Genomic DNA, 24,907 nt, shown 5'->3' on the forward strand with positions numbered 1-24,907 from the left:
TTAGCAATATTCCAACAATATCAAGACGGTGGACTCCAGAAATGGGCTTCACATATTAATCCCATGTAGGGAGCTGAACCCGTGTCTTCGGCATGACGAGCTAACGCCTGAACCACTAGGCTATCCCACCGCCCCCACAGGGTACCCAGAAACAAGAATTGGTTTTGCATATATCAGAAAGGTTCGCAGTGTCACAGTATGAAATTAGTTCCACAGTATCCAATTAAAGCCAATTCCCTCAAAATTGAAATCCGATGTCTCAACTGAATTGAATTTCGTTCTAATTCAATATACCGACACAACCGTAAGACATCCATTTGCGAAACTTTGTCGACTAATTAACTGACTACTGTATCGTGCAAATGTGTAAATATTTAAAATGTTTTTACAACAATCACAGAGTCTGCCGTTCATCATTATCGTGATCATGAATTAGTAAACGCCCCCTGCTGAACCATGCTTTATATCACAGACATCATTGGTCGCGCTCAACTAACTATTGTGTCAGGTTTCAAAGCATCTTCATCAGCTGATTGAGAGGTGAACGCCATCAAGAGACATAATTGTGGGTTTATTTATTTCGGCCTCAGAAATAACAGATTCCCGTAGCTTACAAAAGTGGAACATTACACATTCCTAATGAGGGTGGTTACATGCGTGTCAACGACCCTGTATAGTAAAGAATGTATTTCACATTTAAGTCAGATTCACTAGACCATGAGCTACCTAATGATTTGCGAAAAAGGTTTCAAAGTTAAATGTGTTTAGATGCTTCAATACATACACATTATTCACGAACCACTGTTTGCTTACTGAAAGCAATCAGTCCGATTCGAAAACAGGTTTTGATGAGCAGATCAAAAGAATGAAAGAATCGATTTTGGATTTAGAAACCATTTGGTATATGGTATGGTGCTTAAAGACAAACAGTGTTAACACCGATGGGATATAACTTATTGCCAACTGTTTCAAGCTCATCAGTTTGTCACGCAAAGGAACTAATTGTACTCTTGTAATATGACCACTCAACTGTTTGACTTCATCGGTTTGCAATGGCGAAGTAACATTACATGACTTCCAGGGCTGGCTAAAACAATCGATAATCGGAAATATCGTCGAATTGGGCTTCACACATTGTGCCCACGTGGGGGATCGAACCCGGTTCCTCGGCGTGACGAGCGGACGCCTTAACCACTAGGCTACCCCACCGCCCCTGGTAATGTTTCTTAATAACAGCCAATAGACCCCGAGCTTACTCTGCTCTGATGTCTTTTTCTGTGGCAGATGTTTCGGCGTCAGTGACCGCACCATGCTTCTCCTTATTGTAAACAATAGAATTTATCCCTACATTAGAACAGACGGGCCCCAAAACAAGATATTCACCGCTTTTACACATAGTATATATTTTAGGTACATATACTAATCAACTGATTCCCCACATTGGTGCAATGCGGTGATATTGCTGAAATATTGCTAAAAGCGGCGGAAAACTACACTCACTCACTCATTACTATACAACTGCGACAGTAAGGTCGATGACAATGTATTTTCACACAGACAATGACAGCATGTGGAGATACATACGCAAATGGGAACAGGGTTTAGTGTTTTAGATATTTTCGCAATTAAAGTTTTACACTGTTCTTGAAAATGCGCAGAATCGTCCAGAATTAATTACATGAAAGTGGACTGTGTACGTTGTATCCTTGTAACTGTGAGTGAGTACGTTTTTACACCGCTGTTAGCAATATTGTTCTTGTGACAGAGGTACTTAGCTTGCCACATAGGCCGATTCTTTGAAATGAAGAAGATGAGAAACATTGGTTCCTGATCTTATCAAGCTGACAATATTACTAGCATTGTATTTGTAGCTCCCTGTAAACAGAGTACATGACTCTCTATTCAGATGTCAAGACCCAAGCCATTGTATTCTGCACAACGAGTGCGATGACGGCGTCCCTGTTCGGAGTTCTAATGTTTTGGTTTGAGAAATAAATTGGTCCGTCACACCCGGAAATGATTTTATGGATGCTCTACAATACACGAACCGTCGGCGTCCTGATGTTTACACATTGAGCTAAGGACACATTCCATGGAAATGATTTGTTACAAAATACGCACAAATGCTGCAATTAATTTTTGGTTACGTCATAGTCACGTGAACGAAATTACTTCCAATATCGTTTCCTGTCAACATCGACCTGAAGTCGACCCAAAGGAGAATATGACATAACTAACTGTTATGAAAGGCGAAAGTGCTCTCCTGTTCCAAGGCCTTGACCTTCCCTGAAGTAATCATAGTCACGTGAAAGAAAGTATTTCCAATTTGGGCTCCTTTCAATGCCTGTCGAGGTTCTGATGGACTAAGTTAAGCAGGATGGTAAATGGGATAACTTACTGTTATAGAAGGCGAATGTGCTCTCCTGTTCCATAAGGCCTTGACCTTCCCGGAAGTAGTGAAGGCCGAAGTCGGTGATTTTAACAACAAATCTGCTGTCCACCACACAGTTGGTGCTCTTTAGGTTGCCATGGCTTCTTATGTCGCTGCTGTGTAGATATGCCATACCCTGCAACCAGAAACGCTTTGGATTGAAATAAAGTTTAAATGACGTGTAAATTCTGACTGTTTTTTCTCGTTCGGTTTTCGAACTCTACACTACACATTCAGGGTAAACTGTTTCATTGGCAATTTACAATCTCATGACTTAAAGTGGTCGCAAGATACTTTACTTTATGACAGTTCCCTCATTCTGTTATGATGCATCTTTTCAGAACCAGTCCTTATCATTGTACCGCCGATATCATAGTCACACTTCTTGTTTCATACCAAAACATCCCATCACGACCGAATTTAAAAACATTGCCACATCTAAAAGTATCTTGCATTTACTGAAATTCTGAATGTTTAAACAAATTCCAATTTTTAGTCTGATGGTTAGGAATTAATTAACCTTTTTCGATAAAGTGCGGAGCCTCTGTTGGATGGGTGAGCATGCTGTATTCAGCAGTATTCCTGCAATATCATAGCGGTTGACACCAGAAATGGGTTTCACATATTTACCTATGTCGGGAATCGAACCATGGATTTGGGCGTGCTAAGTACTCCACCGTTCCCTACAATGTTTCGATTTTTGTTAGTGGAGCCAGTGCATGGTCGAGTGTGTTTTCCCCTTTCCTCGGCTACAGCGAAGAAGGTAGTGATCAAATCAGGTAATACGAATTGGTTCCGAAAATGTAGATCATTGTATGAAGTTTACCGTTATTAATTTCATTATGATGATAGTACATCTTTATAACTGTATGTGTTAAGGTAAGTTAATAGATCAAAGGATACTGTTGGCATCAGTCTACTGTTGTAGCTAAGACACAGGACAAAATATTGTTTACGACATCACAATGGAATAATCTTCCATTCAGCCGCCATCAGACATGGGTGTAAAAACTATTTTACCTACACGTTTACTTCTGCGCTAGTATTTGTTTCTTTGTTGGGCAACATCACGCTCAGTAATATTCCAGCTATATCGTGGTAGTGTGTAAATAATCGATTCTGGACCAGACAATCTAGTGATCAACAGCATGAACATCGATCTATGCAATTGGAGTGCGATGACATGTGTCAACCAAGTCAGCGAGTCTGGCCACCCGATCCCGTTAGTCGCCTCTTACGAAAAGCATTGGTTGCTGAAGACCACTCTAATCCGGACCTTCACGATTCTACTGCGCTACTTGACATCGTGTAAACAAACATAATACTTACCCTTACTATGTCCTGCATTATGGAGTACCGAAACATCCAGTCAAGTTTTATTTGATCATTTTCCAGTACATCCTGTAATTATAATAAAGTTACAATACAAAGTATAGACTAACGCTTAGTCTCTGAATATATATATATATATATATATATATATATATACATATATATATATATGCAATTGGAATGCGATGACATGTGTCAAACAAGTCAGCAAGTCTGACCACCCGATCCCGTTAGTGGCCTCTTATTAGTGGCCTCAGTAACAAACAAGCCCATTTAAATTGAAAAGGAGCCCCAGGGAGACCAGAGATGAACCTGAGTAAATCTAGACTTGCTTCACTTAGGGCTTTAGCACTGCATAGAGGGCTGGGCAGTAGGGATAATAACGTGGTTCAGGGGTTGCGACACAGACTACACAAAGTAGAGTGTACACAGTTATCACTGCACGTGAGAGTCGGTCACCATTTTTACCTGGACGTGCAATACTGCGTCGTATACAGACAATAGGTCTTTAGGAAGATGTATTAATTAAGTAAAAGTGGATTTACCTGTAAACTACCTTTAGGGCAATATTCGGTGAGTATGCATTGGTTGGGTACATCTATGCACGCTCCAACGAATCTGACGATATGGTCGTTCTGTAAGTCTTTTACCTGAAAAGGAGGGGTGAAATGTGTACATTGTCTCACACAGATCTTAGATTGTAATTTCTACAATATTATTATTTTTATTATGTTATAGTGATAGCGAAGACGATCACGTTGCATATTATCAATATGAGGACAATTACATTAATTTCGTTATTTTAAAATTGTCTCTTACCCGTTTCACCTCCAGTAACAACGGTTTGCTGATTGTTATGGTTGCCCTCCGTATTGGCTTTATGGCAACTATTGCACCCTGTAGAAACAATTATGGAATATATTCTTCGCAGTTATTTACCATAGCGTCATAATTGCTCCAGACTGTATACAGAAATGTGTGTTGGCGTGTATGCATGTTTAGCGTGTGTGTGTGTGCGTGCGTGCGTGGGTGCGTATGTGTGTGAGAGATAGAGAGAATCAGGGTGGTTGGGGTGGTGAGTGACGTGCGTGGGATTTTTGAGTTGCGGGTGAGAAGAGATCCCAAGCAATGGGTCATTTGTTCGGATGGATTAACTTGTGACTAAATTAGCGTTGTTCTATATCGTTGTTCATACTATCCATCACTCGTTTATACACAGACCCACGTCACATAGCTGCAACTGGATGAACTAACAAACAATACAATCATTGTATCTGGTTTTAAATGTGCTTGCTTCAGATGGTGGGGTTCATTGGGAGTTGAGGGTGGAGATCGTTGTGTATTATTTAGTATTATATGTGGAAAAGCATGCAAACTATGTGCAATCTTTCATTGCTACGATAAGCAATGCGGCGACTGAACCCCAAGCGTCACCGTGTCCCCTATTTTAACTATTACAGAAAGTTATGTAGCAGTATTTTTCATTGTGTAACAATGTCCCAAATGTAGTGCATTGTGTGCCTGTTGACATTCAGTAGAGGGCAATGGAGTGCTCTATATTTAGACTTGTGCTATATTTAGACAGAGATCTGGAATGTGCTACAACCCTGTGTACCTTTCCATTATATCAACACCCAGGGAGTTGGAGAATCTCCTGGAGTATTTTTCGTAGTTATAGGACTGGAACTCTTGCCTCACGAAGAGTATGTACAGTCCGTTTGATTTCGTTTGAAACCGATGAATTGCTCACTAACACAAAATGTAATAGTGGCAACAACACCCAATGTTCGCTATTTTTTTACGAGGGGGACCACTTACTGATAGAACAGCCAGGTAATCAACAAGCGTGTGCAGTGAAATTTCAATTTCACAAGTGCAACTCGCACACCTGGCTGTTCTACCACCAAGTGGTTGGTGTTGTTGAAAAAATAGCGAAAAGTGAAAAAACGAAATCAAACAAAATAGTGATCGTTTGTTAAACAACTTTTTTATTCGGGTGTCCAAAATTATGAGACAAATCACCAGAGTTGGTCTGTCGATTTACTGTAACTGTGCAAAAATTGGTTTTGTTGCAATGATTAGATTTTGTGTGCAATTCATCGGTCTCAAATGAAATCAAACGGACTGTAGTAAATGTGCGGAGATCATTGTTACTCTGGTCCTATATTGGAAACTTGACTATTGTTACAGTCAGATGAATACCACCAACTTGCCTTTATTGCTATAAGTTCTACGTTTATTTTTAATTATAGAATAATATTTCTAATTATATCACATTTCTGACTTCAAGTTAACTACTGCATTAGTTTCAACTTGGGAATAAAAACGTAACAACAACATCATCTTCACCTTGTAGTAGCCTGTTTTTGTAAAAAGCTGTTTGTTGGCGCTGTCGTTGAGGTGTGCAATGGTATCCCCCGAACACGTGCTCATGTAGGAATTTTTCTGAAAAAGAAGAAATTTACATTCACGCACAATTCGTACAAACCCAAATGAACCATATTTGACCAGCATTTGACCAGTTTGTAAACAGCGCTGTGTATTCCTAGTTTCGGTCATGATCGTCAGTTGTCAGAGGGTTACACAAAGTACGCGATCTGGACTATCTGTTGTCAGACTTCCATTTTTGTTGAAGATGCGATGGCTGAGTGGGTTAGATCGCTTACTTTGTGTGCTGGTGAAAGGTCCCTCACTTGGGAGTGTACATGTGGGTTTGAATGGGATGGGACCAAACCCCTCAAAATACTAGAATACATACTGAGAAAGTGTAATTCTTGCACACGTCATCAACAATCACTGGATAGGTTGGTCCTGGCTCGATTTATTACATACCACCGTCATGTACCTGAAACTTTGCTGACTATAAGTAAAAACTTAGTAAGAGTTGAGTTTCAAAAATTGAGTTTTCTTTGACGCTCACGTGAGTACCATACAGGTCAGAAACCAGCGTATTTCATGAAGGCGAAGAGTAGTTGCATGGATAACTACGTTTTTTAACTATGTCTCTTAACAGCTTCTTGGGCTTCAGGCTTGCCCATCATCGAAGCAAATAGATAGATAGTGTCTCCTTGGCAACATGTTTAGTTTGACGCATGCTTCTGCCACTGAGAAGGAAACTGGTATCCGGAGACAGTTAGGTGACTGTTAATATTCCACCGCCCACCTTGGCTGCATTCTCCCAAGGGAGCTGAGAACGAAAGTCGAATGTGCACACTGATCCATTTAATACAATGGCGGTGATTTCATCATGCTTCAACGGAAATCCTACAACGCATTCAGGTATCAATACTTATATATTAATAAACAGTCCTCTCGGATAATATTCTCGGATACCGCAATATCTAATAGGTCTTAAACAATTGAAAACCGTTCTATCACATTATATCAACTGTGACAGTTACAGATAGGAAACTCAGGACATTCAATATCAAGCCACGAAAATCGCGTTATTTCTAACTTCATCTCATTTACTGTCTAGATTTATCTTCATTAATGGTGTGGCTGTATCGTCCAGTGACACGGTAACACTAGCGTCATGTACAAATGAGGTACGTTTCAGTAAAATTTCAACCCACGTGTATATTTCAACGTAACTGTGTGAATAATTATGGGATCATATTCCACTTTGTCTATGTGAGAACTCATACAAATAAAGTATGCACACGTTCGTGTCGATAGTTTCACTGACATGCTATATATCACGATTTCCGTCTGACAAACACACAGCGAATCTTGATGAAGAAGAATAGGCTCATTGCATGTACATTTAACTCATATAACTTTTACTGGAAAACTTGGGGAGGAAAACAAGGCAAACGAGTTACGAGAAAATGCATGTTGTGTGCAAGATGTAGTACGTTGTCATGTCTGAACAGAAAGTGCAAGAAAATGTTTCTCTAATGAGTGGAAAGCTTGAAAAACAACGTATATTGAACGCTCATTTCAAACTTTCAAAGGTTGAGTTATCGTTGCAAACAAAAGGGTCATTAAATTTACGGACTTTAATCTGGGATGTGTGTTTAAAGTGCTTGTATGCAAGACAACACGAGACGGTCATGTTTGGCTGCGGACGTTAAGCTTTCAAAATTTGCATATCCGATGATCATTTTTATTGCATTCCTGTAAATATAATTCTAGTTATAACTTACTGTGAACTTATTCAGTCACCTCCGAGTATGTTAGTATCGGGTTTCTGGTTATATTGTATTGACCTGCAATGTGTTGGATAAATGAGTTTCTTACCATCCACTAGTTTACTGTTATTTATGGGAGCTAAGAGTTCAACGGTTCTTTCACTTGTTTACCATTTCACTGCATTTGTCTGCATGGCGAAAGGGATCATTTCAACTTTCCAACTTTCCAATAGTCAACTTCCCTTTCATGTCGAGCACTATTCCCACAGTTCCAGCCTTTGGTGTTTACATTTCACAGGTTTTGAGGTACAACCAAGCATGCTCGTTTTATCAGGTTCCGAAGAGCGCCGTACCCTATGGCCAGAAATTGTTTCATCATGTTTACAATATTCAAGGCCTCAGTGAAGCTTTCAAGAAGTTTTGTGGTCGACATGTGGAGGAAATTTCCAAATTTGATGCATCAATGACAAGAATGATGTCCGATGCATTTCCCTATTTTGACTTATAACATACGTTCCGTAATTATTTCAGATGGACAATTGACTGGACATAGCATATTGCCCACCGGTGGGTCAGGGTACGCTCACCTTTTCGCGAACACCTGGTATCATCACTATTTCATAGTGATTTCTAAACACATGCTCTGTCATCGTATGGCATGGTGACAATCACTGGATTGCCTGGTCCAGACTCGATCAGGTAAGGGTTTTGTCGCTTCTATTATGTCTGTTAATCTGGAACATTCTGGACAGGCAATACTGCATCTGGTCTGGTGACTTTGGAAAGTTGCCAGTAAGACTCTGACCAAAAGTTTTGGAATTGTATATAGTGCTGGAATGATGGATTTTGGAAGATTTAAAATTGATACTAGAGGTGTAACGATAGGATTATGTGGGTGCAATACGATTCGTATCATGATAAGGTAATTTTATCATATATCCTTCGTCTTTTTTGCAGGTTAATCGAACAAAAAATCATTTGTTTGCAAAGTTCAGATCGCAAACTTGGGATATTGTCGGCTAGAAACATGTAAAATTCTGAGATTTAAATCCAACTAGGAAGTACTTGAGAATCTGATAAACCGCTTCCAGAGCAGATTCTGTTATCAGGCACGTGTTTTGGCATAAATATAACTTGTAAAGTAATGAATCGTATATAGTACGATACAGGATTTATAAATCGGTGGATTGTACCGTGAGTCTCACATCGCGATACACTACTGTTTTGGAGTGCTAATTCACCTCTGGTACTGTTGAAAAAAATATATTTCTAGGGTTTAACTGGTTAAAAAAGGCGACAGGCACCTTTCCATCAGTATACGAAATCTTTGCTATTTCCAAAGCACGAGCAGGGCTCCAGATAACTTTTGTGGGGGTGCGAGTGTACTTACACATCATATTGCAAGTGGAGGTGTACTGAGAATTTTGAAGGAGTACTGACATGTTTTTGTGTGAGCGAGTTGGTGATGTGGTTTGTCTGGACGATTCATCGATCACTATTTCCAACCATGTATTTGTATTTGAAGACGCGTGAGAAATAACTGAGCGACCGTGTGATGCGCGAAATGTCAGGTCCGACTGGATATAAATAGGAACAGTGTAGTTTTTAGCCAATCGAAAAATAGTGACGCATATCGTTGCATGGCAACGCAAGTGATTCCTACTGTCGGGGTTTCCTCATGTGTCAAATCGTGTTTCGCAAAAGAAACTTGACAAGTATTTATCCGAAATAGATTTCCATTTGCACGATACGCACGGAAATTAAATGTTAGACGTACAAAGGTATTTATGTGCGTACACGATACGCTTGAAATCTTATATTATGTCGTACTTAATTGATTTTGAGGCGTACATTACGCCTGTACGCCCCTTATCTGTAGCCGTGCCGAGTATAAATAAATCATTAATTTGAGCGATGACATCAAGTGTTCGGGAGAAGGGGAGTGAGATCTCCATTGCCGGTGAAATACGTCATAAACGCACGCAAAGGCAATGAATGACCAGGGTAGCATATGGTTCACGTCAAAATATTGAATTGCTTTGCACATCGTTTGATCACCAGGCCCCGATTTCTTGAAACAAGCTTAAGTCTGAGTTTTGACTTAAGTTACAGTTTTTACTCAAATTTGAGAAAAACAAGGAAAATGCATTTCCCAGAATAAACTGAAATGGATGTTAAACTCAAACTTAGTAGACTATTTGAGTTCGGTAGATAGGTTACATGAACTGTTTTGTCTTAATGGTTTTAGAATTGCGACTGAGTTAGAAACTCAGCTGTTTCAAATTCTCAAACTCAGTTTGAAATTTGAGTAAAAACTTAAGCTTGTTTAGAGAAATCAAGTCCAGGACAACAAATTTGGCATATCTCCCACATATCTATCATAAATGCTCTTAAAACCTTTATTCAGGCCTTGGCTGATGAAATCCTGATCAAAAAGCGTTTTGAGCTTGAAATATTGAAAGAAAACATGTTGGCTATGACATAGGTATCCAAAGTAAACTAGGTAATGGCGCGGTATCATCCATGGCATACGTCTTACCACCAAAATTCGATAACAAGACAATACATGGTAGTAAATCGACAAACCGATCTACAATATTGAACTAAGCTCTTAATTATTGTATTCCTCAGAGTGTATGAAAGACCACGTCGTTCAAAGTATATTTAATCTGTTCACATTTCTAATCGTAGTATTATTTGTTCTTTTACATTATTTGTCTACCTTGTCAACCCCTGAATGGAGGATGTAAATCCAGCTAGGGTTCATGAAGGCAGCAAAACTACTGAAAGTCCACATGGTCCCATGTATGCACTCTCCTACCCAGAGTTCCATGCGGCAAGCCAGCATAGTATCTCTGCCACAGGCCAGACAAAATGTGACGATTCGTCACATCTTGCACCGTCCATTCAACATAATTTACATATTTCTCAACTCTTTTATTTTTGACGAGTCTACACAACTAATTAAACATGTTTGATAGAATGGTTTAGTTTCATTGAGAAAATATCCTAAAACATGTAACACTATTTCGATTTGCGTAGCGATCCTTTGTTTACATAGGTTGTACGGCTCCATGTGCTGTCATCGAAGCTGATGTAGAGCAAACGATGCAGCCAGTTTGATATCTAAATATGTACTGTCATTTGCCTTACTGTCGCAGTTGTGGAAGAATATATATGTAACAATGTAAAACATTATGAAGAGAGCGCCGAAAAGCTTTCGTAAGTCCAGTCTCTTCTTATTATGAATATGCGCGTTTGATTACAAACAAGAGAAAAGTCCGGTCACGTGATATGCAAATTAGCCTGTGGCGGTGATGTTATGTTAAGTCATCGCTGTGCCGGAGTGTGCCATGTATGGTGATCTGCCTGCATTTGTTGGCGACCTATAACCTGTTTTATAATGTATTGTATTTGTAATTCTAGCACGACATTGTGTGATACTCGATTCTGATTGGCTGAGAGCTCATCAAAACCGTACTTAAATGGCAGTTTAAGACCGCTAATTAAAGTGACCGATTCACCGCGTATGAATACAACGAACTCGTTGACCTTATTGTTTGTAAACAAACATGTCGGACATCGGCAATTACCGTTCGGTTTTTAAATTACATTAAGCGGTCTTAAATCAACGACAAAAGACCTTGAAATTGAAAACAGAGTAGCTTTATCTTCTAAGTAAAATAGTTTTTAATGTATTTATTATGATATGCAAAACGCAAAATTTTAACGTACTCACTCACTGATAGATTTTAATCCAGTAACACTTTTGAGGACAGTGACGTAATTAACCCGTTAAAATACCGTCAACTCCTATTAGTGTGAGTGTCGAGTTAATGTTTAAAACGACCACAAGTATCAAGTCTCTAATGATATACAAGGACAAACTATATTTAGAACAATGAGCGTTAACTGAATAGGCCTTCGCTACAGGCGCTATCCGCAATACCATTTGAACATGTGGAAAGTTAAAATACATTTATTCCAAAAACCGAAAATCAATATATTATGTGGTTGCCATTTTCTAAAGTTCATTCTATCCAGTCCCTAGCCGATTTCATATCGCCACGAGTTGAGAGGTTTAACATAATGTTATCTCAGCAGGTATCTGTGAAATTAATACCGATGGTGTCAATTCCATAGAATACCATAGGCGTGTTACGTTTACTAAAGTGTAACAGAACCGCGGTTCTCGTGTGCCCGAGATGTGCTTCCATGTAGGACTTATGATCAATGCCATGGGGCTTTCTAGTATTAAAGATTCCAGACAAAATGGTATTATGAAATACAACAGCTATGACCTTGTGCGGTATTTAGGCAAAGTCACAATTTCATTGCGAGGATGAAGGAGGTAAATAGGTGGTTGGACCGTACATTAGCTTAGGGTTAGATTCTTCACATGACAAGAATCTGTGAAATCTGTGTCTGGCGTGACCTTGGGATGTTTGGATTATTGCTCAAAGCTGAGGACACACACACACACACACACACACACACACACACACACACACACACACACACACACACACACACACACACACACACACACACACACACACACGCACGCACGCACGCACGCGCGCGCGCACACACGCACACACACACAATACATTACACTGCGAGTAGTATCCCCATCTGATTATCTCAGGACATTCAGCAACATCGTACTTAACAATGACAACCTTGGTACGATGTCGGAGATTTAACTCACTACCCTATAGAAAGATCATCACTTTAGGGTCCTTCATACTATCAAAAAGGTTCAGCTCGTTAAAATTTGGAATTATGAAAAACAAACTAGGATTTTTAACCAAATTTAATTGCACAACTTCACTCGAAAAGAAGTCTGTATTTCGCCGCAGTGTATGAACATATGCCAATCTTCTGATGCTTAAGATTCCAAGATGATTCTTAGAGTTTGAATGGTACTAGAAAGTCTCCTGAAGATAGTCTCCAATGCATGCCACAAGCTCATGTCGTGAGCCAAAAATGGAAAATTCTCAAAATTACATATTTTAGGATGTGGTGCATTTCGGCATCGGCATTTCTTGACTTGACTTTGTGTTAAATGTTCCTTGAATACAGGTATTAAATCACAATGAGAAAAGAGAAATTTGACTTAAATGAGTTTGAATATACGCCGCTGCTACCACCTTTCAGCACTGAACACGCAAGATATTGAATTCACATAAAGATGGTGGTGTGCGGTTTTGGGCATACAGCCTAGGTCACAAATCAGTTGAGGGGCGGTGGGGTAGCCAAGTGGTTAAAGCGTTGGCTCGTCACGCCGAAGACCCGGGTTCGATTCCCCACATGGGCACAATGTGTGAAGCCCAATTCTGGTATCCCCCGCCGTGATATTGCTGGAATATTGCTAAAAGCGGCGTAAAACAAAACTCAGTCAGTCACAAATCAGTTGAAGTTATATAATAAGCAACGTTGGTCACGGAGAGACCTTGGATGGGTGACTCATGCTTCATTCCTAAACGTTTCACGGACTTCTGTCCTGCCCTACAGCGAAACACACCCAGCAGGGGTACCCGGTGGGATAAGTATTAACCTTCTACCGCATCATAGGAAACTTGGGTTATCTGTGGTAATAATGTCCAACATGTTGTATGCATTTTGAGCATGTCTGTGTGGCGTGGAACTTAGTGCTGTGTAAGTGGCCTTATCATTAGTACCGATGTGGGGAATGAAATAACTCGAATCAGGGTCTCCTGCGCAAAGAATGGCTTCGTTAAATATTTGGCTACTTCTCTGGCAAAAATATATAGTTCTTCTTCGTCGCTATTCTAACAGGAGACTTCAGAACACACCAAAACCCGGACCGATGCCAGAGCTGTAACCACTACACTACCCTCCCGCCCCCAGTACCAACTCACCCTAGTGACTCCACGGCGACTCCCCTGTCTGTCCAGCTTCTTGTTCCTCTCCGGGGACCCAAACAAGATGTCCTCCCACCGCACCCTCCAGTTCATCTCAGCCAGTTCCGCCTCCAGACGGATGTGCCTGTAACACGATCAGCAAGCAGACAAGGTTAAACTGATGTACTGAAACATAATATTGGACTCCCATACTCTCTCAACACAATTGAGACCCGTGAGTGTCCGGGTTAAAATAAATCTTCAGTAACCAATGCTTGTCGTAAGAGGCGACTAACGGGATCGGGTGGTCAGGCTCGCTGACTTGCTTGACACATGTCATCGGTTCCCAATTGCGTAGAACGATTCTCATGTTGTTGATGACTGGATTGTCTGGTCCAGACTCGATTATTTACAGACCGCCGCTATTTAGCTGGAATATTGCTGAATGCGGCGTAAAACTAAACTCCCTCACTCAGCACAAGTGATTGGTGAAAGGGGGCGAGTGGCCAGAGTTGTGTCCCTTAGTTGCACTAGGATCTGCTAATTACAAACACACATTAACTCGGTGCGCCTAGTGGCTGCAAGAGTTGTATACTCCCCATGGAGTTGACATCCAATGTTCGACGAAAAAATACCAGCGCCTTGAGCATGCATTAGTTGCCTGGATATGTGCGCTATATAAATATCATATAACAAAATATCCTATAATTATTGTCGCGAATTATGGTCCTTGGCCTGTCAGCGCCTAACCAATGACTAACGAGATGGTGATGTTCCTTCGAAATCAGTGTGACAATCTGTTAAATTTATGTCTTTAAATGACATTCATCCACCCATTCGGTTTAACAGAACTTTGAATGCTACTTCAGATAAATAACGGCCTGACACCATAAGGCTTGATGATAATGGGTGTAGGTGACTTAGAAACCCATTACAAACGACTTAGCTAGTTTCTAGAATTCACGCTAAAGAGATTTCATTTCCTGGTCCGTGGTCAGTCTAATTCACGCTCTAAACGAACAATATTCAGTCAGATCATGAACATTACCGCTCATCTGTCAAATAATTGTCTCAAGCTAAAGTTTAACATTCCGCGACATCTCAGCTGAACGAAACTATCAAAGTCAACAATATGACGAGGCATACACATATTGTATATGGTCCTGCTTCTATGGGATACAAAAGAGGTGAGGTGAGGTAAAATGGGGTTTAACGTCGTACTTATTTCGTTCATATGACGTCGTGCATGCGTGTGTATGTGTGGCTGCTTGTAGTAGCCCAGACTGAAGCTGATTTTATAGTGCTAGTTTACTGAGATACCATGCCGCAGTAAACGACTCCGAAACGACCAGTCCTTGTTATACCCATGAATGCCGAGCGCCAGACAAGGACCAACAAGTACCATATTTTAACGCCTTTTGGTATGACGTGGCCGGGGATCGAATCCGCGACCTTCCGCTCTCTAGCCGGACACCACAGAGGCAGTCGAATATAAAAGCACACTGACATGTTCATAACATGTTTACGTAACAGTAAAATGAGATATGATGGGAAAAGTGATGCTTATTACCATTAGCAGGAGGGAGGACTTGGTAGACCTGAGTAGCAAATGGCATATACATGTATAGAGATTTTCACACGAGCAAGTGTGTCATACGACTTTATAGGAAACGAGTATGAAATTTTGCATACATAATTTTTGCACGAGTTACGTATAAGTCATATATGACACACTTGCTCGAGTGTAATAATTTCTTTATTATCCATATTATTCATGTACATTTGTGCAGTAAAACACGGTAAGCAAGTGTGACGGCTCTCTTCATTGACGTCACATTCAATTATTTAATGACGACGTCATTGTGAACAACCTGAAGGGAAGTTGACCAGTATGTAATGTGAATGACAAATTGCCTGCTTTTGAATTTAGTGCTATGACATTTCCTGTTGTTAAATAATAATGTAATAAATATATGTTTTTTTAAAATAGAACTTATTTGGACTTTGTACTTAAAAAGTTTATGAATACAGACTTGATCTAGTTACTATATGGCTGGAATAATGCCGATGTGACGTAAAGACCAACTCAACCCAACCTCAACCCAAAGACGATGAAATACAGAAACAATGGTTGCTAGGCCAAGGTGATATGTGCACATGTGCAGATATGATATATATGACTCTGGTTATGTTTCACCATATGGGTAATAGATGACAGTGCAGTCAAGCAATATTTTGACGAAATATAATTCTTTATGTACAGAAGGTAGACATTATAACAAAGGAAACGCCGAAAATGAAACCGACTATCTTATAGATAGAGGATGTGTATGCTTTATATATTTTCATCGATGACAGATGAGGCGAAATGTCGCTTTCAAGGTTATTGTACCTGCATTAAGATGTCCTTGTGAGTGAGTGAGTGAGTTTAGCTTTACGCCGCACTCAGCAATATTCCAGCTATATGGCGGCGGTCTGTAAATAATCGAGTCTGGACCAGACAATCCAGTGATCAACAGCATGAGCATCGATCAGCGCAGTTGGGAACTGATGACATGTGTCAGCCAAGTCAGCGAGCCTGACCACCCGATCCCGTTAGTCGCATCTTACAACAAGTATGGGTTACTTGAGATACATATTCTAACCCGGATCTTCACGGGTAGAGTGAGTGAGTTACGATATAGAGTAACATCGGCAATATTAGCAGCCATATCGTGAATACATACATACATACATACATACATACATACATACATACATACATACATACATACATACATACATACATACATACATACATACATACATACATACATACATACATACATACATACATACATACATATGTCTTGTATGCTATTGTCCATCAAAGTATGAACTCCCACCCGTGAATTGATCTTCAGCAACCCATGCTTGTCGTAAGATGCGACTAACAGGATCGGGTGGTCAGTCTCGCTTGACACATGACATCGTATCCCTTGGATCGATGTTCATGATGTTGATCACTGGATTATTTACAGACCGCCGCCATATAGGTGGAATATTGCTGAGTACGCTGGCGTGCAGCAGATGGTATATAGTGGTACCGCTGACCATATTTTGTTCTGTATGGACTCTCCATTAGGTGCCTCGGCGAATATGTTTCCAAAAGAACCCAGTTGTAAATATGGCGATCGGGGTAGGATTGGGTTTTCAAGAAATCAATTTTGTTCCTGAGGGCATTAACGGGATCGAGTCATCAGATTCGCTGACTTGGTTGATGCGCCTTATCATATACGTGAGCGTAGATCGATACTCACATCACTGGTTTGTCTGGTCCAGACTAGACTAATTTCACAACTCCTGCATGGATCTCTGATATTGCTGAGGGCGGCATGAAACACCAAACAGCTTAACAATCCACCATATTACATTTGAGTAGAAATACAATCATGATGCCAATCAAAAACGGTCTGATCCAGACTCCATTATTTACGCTGCGAAAAAATCCAATACATCCATCAAAGTCCAGGATATATGAAACAAAAGTCGGGATGAAGCTTAACGTGTTTTTAGAATGCATAGTCCTCTCTAACCACCAGATGCCAAGCATAGACGTATGTAATCTTCCATGTGAAAATGTCGCAGAATTGGTCAGCGCGACTAATGACAATTCTTTGAACGCAGACATCAGTTCAGATTTTCAATCAGCGCGGATGTCGCTGATGGCGCTAATAAGGACGTTCGTGATGGATCACGTCTTCAATAAGTTATTCAGCGATATATAAAGTTAATGTCAAAAGTGTCTGTTTTGCTGTCTTGACTTAACAGCAATCAGTCATACGCGCGTACGACGTATTGGTTGTTTTTGCTTTTCACATCTGTGTGAAAGATGTTGAATGCTCGCTTGAGCCGCATGCTGTTCAGGTTGTCAGTATGTGTCTCTGAGTAAATTTCGTAGACAGAGAATGGTTATTGCACCTACAAAGCGGCGTCCATGTACGTGTGCTTCTCTCTCTCTCGATCTCTCTCTCTCTCGTCGTCCTCTCATTTCTCTCGCATTGCTATTCGGTCAGTCTCTTACACTCTTTCTCTCTCATATTCAGGTACTCTTATTGCAATCCATATTGCGACATATTGGGAACTTAAGAGTTTGACAGTGAGTAACATTAATTCTCTACATTGAAAGGCCCTAAACATATATGTTACGGTTCTGATAACGCAATCTCAAAATTGGGTTTGCACAGTCAGGGATTCTATTTTTTATATAATGTACAATTTGCTGTTATGCCCTTGAATAACGAAGGAAAACACTTGACTGTGAATATGTGTATGTGTAGATTTTACTTTTAACCATTTAGATAATAAAACAAACTTCATATATGTTCTTCACCCAATATACCGGATCTCAGATTTTTTAATTGTATTATGTATCGTTCGAAAAGCGTATTGCAATATACCGGTATACTGGTATATAGTGGACAGCCAAGAATGTTCCTGTAACCAGTACGTACCTGTATATGAAGAATACGGCGATGAGAACAATGACAAGCAAGGAACCGAGGACGATGATCACAATACCATACTCTGGAAACGGCTCTGTGAAAAAGAAGAACATCGTGTTAAGCAGGTGCAAATTTATACCAATTGAGCATGACGGTCATAGCTGCGTTAAACCATACTCACTCACTCACTCAAATTACGATCCGAATGAGAGACTGTAGTTTTACGCCGCACGTTCTCATGGCGCTATTACAGTGCATATATTTCTTCATACATTTTTATATTTTTCACAAATTATTCATAACAAAGAAAATCCGTATACGTGCAAGTCGCAGTGCATAGTGTATCTTGTTTATAGCCCCGCATGTCGAGCGCAGTAGTAGGCAATTAGCAAAACTCATCCACACCAACCTTAAACTAATTAATCAAAGATGATGCTATTGAGCTGCGTCGGCTGCGGCCTCTTCTTCTCGGTACATCCCTTTGGTCAAGCACAGATAAGTAGTTCCATCCCAGCAGGAGCATGTCTACCACCAACTTAGTCGTAATCGAAAATCAACTTTTGTTGAACAAGATCGAGATTACCATCATGCCATCCCTCTTTGTCCTGTCGTAAAATGCCATGGTCAGATATTTTGTTAAGCAGCTGGCGCAAACTGACTGTGGCTACACCATAAAGAAATTCAAACCTTGTTAGGTAATCATCTTCTTACCACCTACCTCGTGTAGTATACTTTGTCAGCATAGGGTAGATAACGCATATGGAAACTTCAACTTTATAGAAACTTGATAATGACAAATGAGTAGAGCTGTGGGGTATAAAATCCTGGGTTCTTCCATCTCAGGCACACTTGCTTGAATAAACTCAGGAACTCACAGCTCTGCCTCCTTTCTTGTTTCAAGGTAAGAAACATTTAAACTTTATTCTTGTTTATGTTTCACTTGTTATTTCTTTGTAATTATCGTCTAGAATATGTTAGAGTTTGAAACATTCCTACGATATTATAGCACTTTTAAACGATGATCACCAATACCGTACTCTGGAAAGGGCTCTGTGAAAAGGAAGAACATCGTGTTAAGCAGGTGCACATCTATACCAATTGAGCACGACGGTAATAGCCTGTGATGAAACACGAGTAGATGTATACTAGCGAAAAGAAGTTACGGAACATCTTTTTAATGGACTGAAGTTAACCTGTCATTGACAGGGCATATTGTCTATTGTCATATGAAATAAATCATATGTTCTCTCCAGTGTTATACGAGGGGCTTTCATTAAAGATTTCCCTTCTCCCACCTGCAGTGGACTTAGTGTAACGAAACTTGGCACAGGTATTAGTCCTTCTCTACATAGCAACCACCAAGAGTTGATTTTCCCACAGACCCTACACTAATCTTGACATCATGGGCTAACTGGCGAACATTTATATGGCGATCTTCCAGAATAGCAGCCTCCACTTGACGGACAGTGTCTTCATCAATGGCTGAATGAGGTCGACCAGGAATGGAGCAGTTTCCACAGATTTCCCACAACATTTAAACTGGCGATGCCAGTGGTTAACTACGTCATACGATGGGGCATCCTCCCCATAAGTTGTTTTCATTTCATCAAAGGTCTCTTTTGGTGTGCGACCTTTCAAGCTCCAGAACTGTTCGGTACTCAACTGTCTACATTATCACAACTTACTTCAATATAACGCTTGTCAAAGAAATAGCTTTCATAGTTCAATGCTGAAACTTACCACATGACCCATAGACATATGTGTCATTTCTCACTTGAAGTTTCAGACACATGTGAAAACCAGGGGAAATCTTTAATGAACGCCCCTCGTACAAAGCACAGTTGTGTAGAAGTAGGGACCCACGTAAATACTTTGAGTTATCTGAGGTTCGACACAACTGTCATATGGTTAAGAAAGGAATGCACAGTGATCGAACCTTTACTTTGAGACGACTGTACGTTCGACAAGACTAATTCGATCCATCAATGTTCGACACAACGGGGGCGGTGGGGTAGCCTAGTGGTTAAACCGTTGGCTTGTGACGCTGAAGACCCGATTCGATTCCCCACATGGGTACAATGTGTGAAGCCCATTATTGGTTTCCCCCGCCGTGCTGGAATATTGCTAAAGCGGCGTTAAACCATACTCACTCACTCACTCAAATTACGACGCCTTCATATCCGAATGAGAGACTGTAGTTTTACGCCCCACGTTCTCATGGCACCACACACATTGTACGCCATGTTCGGAATCGAACCCAGACCTTTGGAATATCGAGCGAATGCTTTACAAACTCGGTTTCCAACTCATATGTTTCCTCTATGACAGAGAGGTATGTTTAACACGTATAATAAATTGCTAAATATATGACATTTAATAAGAATATGCGTAAAAAAATATATGAATCTTCAGGCAATGCAGTAACACTGAAATACAAACCTGAGCAACATTTCTTTTCTTCAGGCACAATAATTTGTCATTCTTGTTGGCATGGATGCAATCGTTGGCATCATAAACACCTAAATGCTATGCTATTAAAAGGAAGTTTGTAATGCATAAAGTATTACATTGTCTGGTGCATAGTTCTGTCAAATTACTCTTATATTGACCAGACAAATACCGACATCACACTATACAAGCTGTCTTGGCATATACACGGATTCCAGCATAATCATCGACAAACAAAACTATCTGTTTGTATAACTAATGACATGCATCATGTTTAGATATGCCAGGACGAGCTCCATGGTTCACTACACACTCAGCGAATAATGTTTGATTTCTTATCCGTAGTGTCACAAGACAAGGTAAAATCTTCAGAAATTGCGAGGAAGACTCTTCGAGGAGATACGTAAGAAGATAATTGCATGTGAACGAAAAGACGATTTGCACCACTATGATTACCTGCTGCGTCAATGTTGTTAATGTATATATTAAGGACGAGAAACTCACTTCATTTTTTACAATTTTGATCTGTACACTCAGGCAATAATATAATCATTAAAGGTGTCCTCAGAGAGATCTTTAAATCTGGATTTATTTATATTATGTATTTTAATTATTTGTCTTCCCTTGTTGTAAAAGTACAAAAGCTGCACTTACACGCTGTGAAGGATATGCGTGTGATATTATATTGAACAACAAGGATCGAGTGTTTTGTTAAATAGTTGGATTAGGGCATGTGGTGGCTCGCTTTTACACAGAAGACAAAATTGCGTATGTTATGCATAAACATTTGGAATGCACGCAAAAGGAAAAAAATCTAACTGCGTGAAGAGGTATGACTGTGACTGCCCCTAAACTAAGAGGCAAAAGAAGAATATCGATTTTTCAATTTTATGAGATCGATGAGAAGTCTTTCATTAAATATGAATATGTGTATGTGTAGATTTTACTTTTAACCATAAAGATAATAAAAAAAATCATATATGTTCTTCACCCAATATACCGGATCTCAGATTTTTTAATTGTATCACGTATCGTTCGAAAGGCGTATTGCAATATACCGGTATACTGGTATATAGTGGACAGCCAAGAATGTTCCTGTAACCAGTACGTACCTGTATATGAAGAATACGGCAATGAGAACAATGACAAGCAAGGAACCGAGGACGATGATCACAATACCATACTCTGGAAACGGCTCTGTGAAAAAGAAGAACATCGTGTTAAGCAGGTGCAAATTTATACCAATTGAGCATGACGGTCATAGCTGCGTTAAACCATACTCACTCACTCACTCAAATTACGATCCGAATGAGAGACTGTAGTTTTACGCCGCACGTTCTCATGGCGCTATTACAGTGCATATATTTCTTCATACATTTTTATATTTTTCACAAATTATTCATAACAAAGAAAATCCGTATACGTGCAAGTCGCAGTGCATAGTGTATCTTGTTTATAGCCCCGCATGTCGAGCGCAGTAGTAGGCAATTAGCAAACTCATCCACACCAACCTTAAACTAATTAATCAAAGATGATGCTATTGAGCTGCGTCGGCTGCGGCCTTTCTTCTCGGGTACATCCCTTGGTCAAGCACAGATAAGTAGTTCCATCCCAGCAGGAGCATGTCTACCACCAACTTAGTCGTAATCGAAAATCAACTTTTGTTGAACAAGATCGAGATTACCATCATGCCATCCTCTTTGTCCTGTCGTAAATGCCATGGTCAGATATTTTGTTAAGCAGCTGGCGCAAACTGACTGTGGCTACACCATAAAGAAATTCAAACCTTGTTAGGTAATCATCTTCTTACCACCTACCTCGTGTAGTATACTTTGTCAGCATAGGGTAGATAACGCATATGGAAACTTCAACTTTATAGAAACTTGATAATGACAAATGAGTAGAGCTGTGGGGTATAAAATCCTGGGTTCTTCCATCTCAGGCACACTTGCTTGAATAAACTCAGGAACTCACAGCTCTGCCTCCTTTCTTGTTTCAAGGTAAGAAACATTTAAACTTTATTCTTGTTTATGTTTCACTTGTTATTTCTTTGTAATTATCGTCTAGAATATGTTAGAGTTTGAAACATTCCTACGATATTATAGCACTTTTTAAATACCTATCATTGTAAATGCTACTTCTAGATAACCGATAATTCTTAGGCACTATCCAGGGATATTTATTTATGCACATTGCGTCGTGGGCTCCTCAAGTTTTATGTTTTTCATGTACAAACGAATATTTCTTTTCTATGTTTCGACACACATGTGTGTATTCCCAGTCCTTGTCTAGTTTCATTCATGTTTGCGTGTTAGATCTGTATATGCAGGTTAGATTCCCGTTCAGTAGCTTAGATTCTAGTAGCTTAGTCACAAAAACAGTTTCGCGAGTTTATACAATCATTTCCAGCAAAGATGAATTTATATGTAGGTCAGTAACTCTGTATTTTACAATAGTCCGCCGATCAAATAATATACGCGCTCACAGTATAGGTTACAACAGCCAACATTGTATTTTGATATTTCACTTACATAAGTATTTGAATAATGATGAATTAAACGTTCCGTTCCGCACAGCAGTTAATGAACTATAGGCACTACATGCTGTAATTAAACTGTTGGGCGCTCCACTCAGTACTTGTTCTTTGCAATTATTGTTGATGATTAATTTATCCGTCAGGTTATGTTATTTATCAGTACCGTAGTTACTCAAGGATAGGTTGTGTTGTTTGTATTATGTTTCTGTAAACAGTTACCGTACATACCCTGTTGTACCACACATTGCTTATATTACCTGACTTAGATATAAACTGTATTAGGATATCATTGATTACTATTTCTATTATTGTATGTCATTATTATGTATGAATTGATGTATATTGAATGTCATGCAAGGACACTTGCTTGAATAAACCCTGGATCTCACAGCTCTGCCTCCTTTCTTGTTTCAAGGTTTCAAGGCTCGCTCCCTATAGCTAATTTCCCAAATCGAGGCCTGACAGCACCTTTAGCACACCTAGCGCTAAAGGTCGTCCTAACGGACACAAAAGAAAAGCTGTCTTAGCGCCACACACATTGTACGCCATGTTCGGGATCGAACCCAGACCTTTGGAATATCGTGTGAATGCTTTACAAACTCGGCTTCCAACTCAAATGTATCCTCTATTACAGAGAGGTATGTTTAACACGTATACTAAATTGATAAATGTGTGACATTTAATACGAAATATGCGTAAAAAAATATATGAATCTTCAGGCAATGCAGTAACACTGAAATACAAAGCTGAGCAACATCGATTTTTCTTCAGGCACAATAATTTGTCATTCTTGTTGGCATGGATGCAATCGTTGGCATCATAAACACCTAAATGCTATGCTATTAAGGAAGTTTGTAATGCATAAAGTATTACATTGTCTGGTGCATAGTTCTGTCCAAATTACTCTTTATATTGACCAGACAAATACCGACATCACAGTGCAAGCTGTCTTGGCATATACACGGCTTCAGCATAATCATCGACAAACAAAACTATCTGTTTGTATAACTAATGACATGCATCATGTTTAGATATGCCAGGACGAGCTCCATGGTTCGCACACTCAGCGAATGTTTGATTACGATCATATCCGTAGTGTCACAAAGACAAGGTAAAATCTTCAGAAATTGCGAGGGAAGACTCTTCGAGGAGATACGTAAGAAGATAATTGCATGTGGACGAAAGACGATTTTCACCACTATGAGAATGATTACCTGCCGCGTCAATTTTGTTAATGTATATATTAAGGACGAGAAACTCACTTCACTTTTTTACAATTTTGATCTGTACACTCAGGCAATAATATAATCATTAAAGATGTCCTCGAAAGATCTTTAAATCTGGATTTATTTATATTATGTATTTTAATTGTTGTCTTCCCTTGTTGTAAAAGTACAAAAAGCTGCACTTACACGCTGTGAAGGATATGCGTGTGATATTATGTTGAACAACCAGGATCGAGTGTTTTGTTAAATAGTTGGATTAGGGCATGTGGTGGCTCGCTTTTACTGAAGCCAAAATTGCGTATTTATGCATAAACATTTGGAATGCACGCAAAAAAACCAAAAAATAACTGCGTGAAAAGTATGACTGTGACTGCCCCTAAACTAACAGGCAAAAGAAAGAATACCGAGTTTGCAATTTTATGAGATCGATAGAAGTCTTTGTTAAATATG

At 39.7% G+C, this 24,907-nt stretch overlaps 1 protein-coding gene across 5 annotated transcripts in view; it reads right to left on the bottom strand.

Moving 5' to 3' along the window:
• The window catches only part of LOC124292117 (atrial natriuretic peptide receptor 1-like), a 312,171-nt gene that overhangs the window by 14,010 nt on the left and 273,254 nt on the right, over positions 1 to 24,907 (bottom strand). For all 5 annotated transcript variants that reach the window (XM_046729169.1, XM_046729168.1, XM_046729167.1 and 2 more), the window contains 7 exons: positions 21,808 to 21,892; positions 13,782 to 13,908; positions 6,113 to 6,208; positions 4,583 to 4,660; positions 4,309 to 4,413; positions 3,761 to 3,832; positions 2,399 to 2,567 (listed from right to left, as the gene is read on the bottom strand). In XM_046729169.1, the coding sequence (XP_046585125.1) occupies positions 2,399 to 2,567; positions 3,761 to 3,832; positions 4,309 to 4,413; positions 4,583 to 4,660; positions 6,113 to 6,208; positions 13,782 to 13,908; positions 21,808 to 21,892 (732 nt within the window). The remainder of the gene's footprint in view (positions 1 to 2,398; positions 2,568 to 3,760; positions 3,833 to 4,308; positions 4,414 to 4,582; positions 4,661 to 6,112; positions 6,209 to 13,781; positions 13,909 to 21,807; positions 21,893 to 24,907) is intronic.

The sequence above is a fragment of the Haliotis rubra genome, unplaced genomic scaffold (assembly GCF_003918875.1).
Source record: "Haliotis rubra isolate DU_JTF1 unplaced genomic scaffold, ASM391887v1 Scf508, whole genome shotgun sequence".
NCBI lineage: Eukaryota > Metazoa > Mollusca > Gastropoda > Lepetellida > Haliotidae > Haliotis > Haliotis rubra.